General features: G+C 43.0%; 1 protein-coding gene across 1 annotated transcript; it reads left to right on the top strand.

The window, feature by feature from the left end:
* Nucleotides 1-2005: 2005 nt before the first annotated feature.
* LOC129705278 (UDP-glucuronosyltransferase 2C1-like) lies at nt 2006-3804 on the top strand. Its single transcript, XM_055648785.1, has one exon. It carries the CDS (start codon nt 2006-2008, stop codon nt 3614-3616), a length of 1611 nt encoding a protein of 536 aa, XP_055504760.1. The 3' UTR covers nt 3617-3804.
* Nucleotides 3805-4146: the final 342 nt, after the last annotated feature.

The raw sequence follows: 4146 nt of genomic DNA, 5'->3' as shown, positions 1-4146 counted from the left end.
TTTGTTATCTTTGGTTCCCACTGCTGCAAGGGTCAGGAACCAGAGGACTCTGATTTGAGGTGAATGGCAAACGAACTATAAAGGATATGAAGAAAATGTTTTCATGCAGTGAGTGGTTATGCTTTCGGAAGCCTGAAAGGGTAAAAGGAGCAAACTTAACTGTAACTTTTATATTAAAATTCCAAGTATACATGAACGGGAGACAGTAAAAGACAAAGATTATAGTCTTTGGCCTCGATAATCTTTGGTAAAAGCTACAGGGGACAGGTCACGGTGGTGCAGCGGTAGAGTTGCTGCCTAAGCGAATGCAGCGCCGGAGTTCGGGGGCGGGGGCTGTCTGTACGTTCTCCCCGTGATCTGCGTGGGTTTTCTCCAAAGATCTTTCGTTTCCTCCCACACCCCAAAGACCAAAGAGATCTTTGCCAAAGACGTTGAGGTTTGTAGGTTCCAGAAGGAAGCAGATGCTGGAAAATCGAAGGTACACAAAAAAGTTGGAGAAACTCAGCGGGCGCAGCAGCATCTATGGAGCTGCAAGGATCAGGAACCGTAGATGCTGCTGCACCCCCTGAGGGTTGTAGGTTAATTGGCTTAGTAAATGTAAAACATGTTCTTAGTGGGTTCAGGATCGTGTTAATGTGCAGGGATCGCTGATCGGCGCGGACCCGGTGGGGGGAAGGGCTTGTTTCCGCGATCGATCTCCAAACCAAAGATTATAGAGGAGCTCTTGCTCCTCTATAATCTTTGCTCCAAACTAAAGTAAACTAAACTGGATTAATGAACCAAACAGCCTCCTGCTCTAGCATGAAGTTTCTGGAATCTTCTTTGTTAATGACATTTGACAGATCGTCAGCATTTAATGTCACTCTGTGAGCTAATGTTGTGATTGGATATTTGAGCAGAGGAATCGCGAGTAGAACCAAACAGAAATATATTAGAATTGTTGTACTGGAGAAAAGAAATAGGTGACGATTCGGATCGAGACCCTTCTTCAGACTTTATTAGTTGGTAGTTTATATGTTAAATTGTTAGTTTATTTGTTTATTAGATATTTGCATCAGGGACAAGCCCACTGGCCTTAAAGCTGGTGAACCGCCTCCATAAACTGATGCCGTCTTTCAGGTCATAGAGTTATACCCAGCATGGAGACAGGCCCTTCGGCCCAACTTCCCCATGCCGACCAATATGCCCAATCTATACTAGTCCCACCAGCCTGTGTTTGGCCCATATCCCTGTAAACCTATTCTATCCATGCATCTGTCTAAATGCTGCTTAAACATTGCGATCGTACCTGTCTCAACTAAATCCTCTTGCAGCTTTCCACCCCACCTTAAACCTATTTACTCTGGTTCTCGATTCCCCTTTTCTCGGCAAAAGACCATGCATTGTCATGATTTATTTATCTCCAAATTTTGTACACCGCTACAAGATCACCCCTCACCCTCCTGCGCGCCAACAAATAATAGCTCAGGCCCTTGAGTCCTGGCTATATTCCCGTAAATCTTTTTCTTCTTTCGTGTGGCGTGCACAGCCTAAAGTTGTTGGACAACTTGTTCTATTTGATCTTCCTTTTGATCACGTCGAGTTGATTGCATTAGTCGAAACAGGGCGGACCACATGAAGGTTGCAATCTTCCACCCCCGTAAATCTTCTCTAGAACCCTTTCTTGCTTGACAACACCCTTCCTATGACATGGTGACCAAAACTGAGCACGATACTCTAAATGTGACCTCACCAATGTCTTATACAACTGTGCCAGGTCCTCACAACCTCTATACTCGATACACTGACTGATAAGGGCCAATGTGCTGAAAGTCTTCAGGTAGCTCTATTTACCTGTGATGCCACTTTGAAGATGCTGGGTGAGGTGTGACCTGGAGGGAAACCTCCAAGTTGTGTTTGCATACACTTGCTGCGCTGGTCCTTCTGATTAAATTTCCAATTTATATTGTTTATTTAACAATTTATGTAATTTCCAAACAGGATTTGTACATCTATTTGATTCAAAATGGGATTTTCTCAAAGGAACACCAGCGTATTAGTCACGTGTGCTCTTGGTATCATCATAACTCTTTCGTGTTCAGTTACTTATGCGGCTAACATACTGGTCGTCCCATTTGATGGAAGCCACTGGGTCAACATGAGGGTTCTAGTGAAAGAACTGAGACGCCATGAACACAATATTACTGTACTTCATTCATCAACATCCTGGTACATCAAGAAGGAACCAGAGTTTTATCACTCCCTGATCATCGAGTCACATGGAAGTACGGGGTTGTTGGAAGATGCTAATGGCATGCAAACTTTGGTACAAAACACATTGGCCACCTCCAAAGCCAACATCCCACTATGGACATTTCTCCAGCTTCAGTTTCAGCTAACTATGTTCATGCATGAGGGCCATCTTTGGTTGAGGCGCGTCACCATCTCAATTTTTGAGGACAAGGCATTGCTGGAGCAAATTGCAGATGCAAACTTTGACTTGATACTTGCAGATCCAATTGTTTATGCAGGCCCAATGCTTGCTTATTATTTCAACATCCCATTGGTGTACAATGTCCGATGGATGACTGCTGAAGATGCTCATTTCTTTGCTGCCCCATCTCCACCCTCCTATGTCCCAGTCTTCAGATCCCAATTAACAGACAAAATGAGTTTTCTTCAACGAGTTCATAATGTCCTGCAACATATCCTTCAGTTTGGTATTTCCGAGTTTGTGATTAATCCCTTGTACGAGGATTTGTGCCAGAAATACCTCGGCAGAGACATTGCTATCAAGACGGTTCTCCTAAGGGCAGATGTGTGGTTGATGAGAATAGATTTCGTACTTGAATTTCCGCGACCTACGATGCCAAACTTTGTGTACATCGGAGGTTTCCAATGTCAACCACCTAAACCACTGGATGAAGAGCTACAAACGTTTGTTGACAGCTCTGGGGAGCATGGTATTGTTGTGATGTCACTGGGTACTATTATAGACACTTTATCTTTGGATCTTACAATGAAAATCGCTGAAGCCCTTGCCCAAATACCCCAAAAGGTCATTTGGAGACACAATGGAGACATCCCTCCCAATATTGGAAATAACACCCTCATAGCAAAATGGATTCCTCAGAATGACCTACTGGGCCATGCCAAGACTCGAGCCTTCATTTCTCATGGTGGCACCAATGGACTATATGAAGCGATCTATCATGGGGTGCCGGTGGTTGGCCTACCATTGTTTTATGACCAGTTTGATAATATGGTCAGACTTGAAACTAGAGGAGCAGCAAAGGTGGTCAATGTTGCATTTCTCCAGTCATCAGATCTAGTGTCGGCACTTAATGAAGTCCTAAATAACTCCACTTATCGAGAAAACATGCAGAAACTCTCTCTTCTCCACAGGGATCAGCCAGAGACCCCAATGGAAAGAGCCATTTTCTGGATTGAGTACACTGCCCGACACAAAGGCGCAGCACAATTACGCTCTGAATCTTACAAATTTCCATGGTACGTTTATTACTCTGTGGATGTAATCATTTTCCTGGGATCAATAACACTGATTATTGTATTACTCATAGTTTTCATGATGAAGAAACTGTTTGTTCTACTGAAGAGAAAAGAAAAAGTTCAGTAAGATTGGTCAATCTGTGGGAATGGGTGCTGAGGAAGTGTAACTAAGCTTTTTGTATTAATGAAACATCTGAACACATTAAAGATTAAACATTTGTATCCCATTTGACTTGTCTTACAGCTGGAACACCTGGCTTTCTATGAAGTCACCTTCTTTATCTTCAAATAAATATTGAATTCTTTCATAGCCAAGTAGCATCCACTGTCTTTCGCTCTGACTCTCTAGTGCTCTATAGATCACAAGTGCACCACCTGATGGATCCATTCCACACAAAAGTTGTAGATACTGGCATGAACATCACATTTACCCAATGTGGCACCATTTTTAGCCTATCAGCACTTCCTGTCCATGCAGAAATAACACAAAAGAAGGGGAATTAGTTAGAGAATGACCACTTTGGATTGACACAAACCTAACCAAACCAGCCATTTTCTGGATTGAGTACACTGCTCGACACAAAGGTGCAGCACAATTACGCTTCGAATCTTACAAACTTCCATGGTACGTTTATTACTCTGTGGATGTAATAATTT

This window comes from Leucoraja erinacea, chromosome 17, assembly GCF_028641065.1.
Source record: "Leucoraja erinacea ecotype New England chromosome 17, Leri_hhj_1, whole genome shotgun sequence".
Classification (NCBI taxonomy): Eukaryota; Metazoa; Chordata; class Chondrichthyes; order Rajiformes; family Rajidae; genus Leucoraja; species Leucoraja erinaceus.
This window is presented reverse-complemented; position numbering and strand designations above follow the sequence as displayed.

Excerpts from the sequence above, each read along its gene's own strand:
- LOC129705278 (XM_055648785.1), top strand. The coding sequence starts at position 2,006 with ATGGGATTTTCTCAAAGGAACACCAGCGTATTAGTCACGTGTGCTCTT.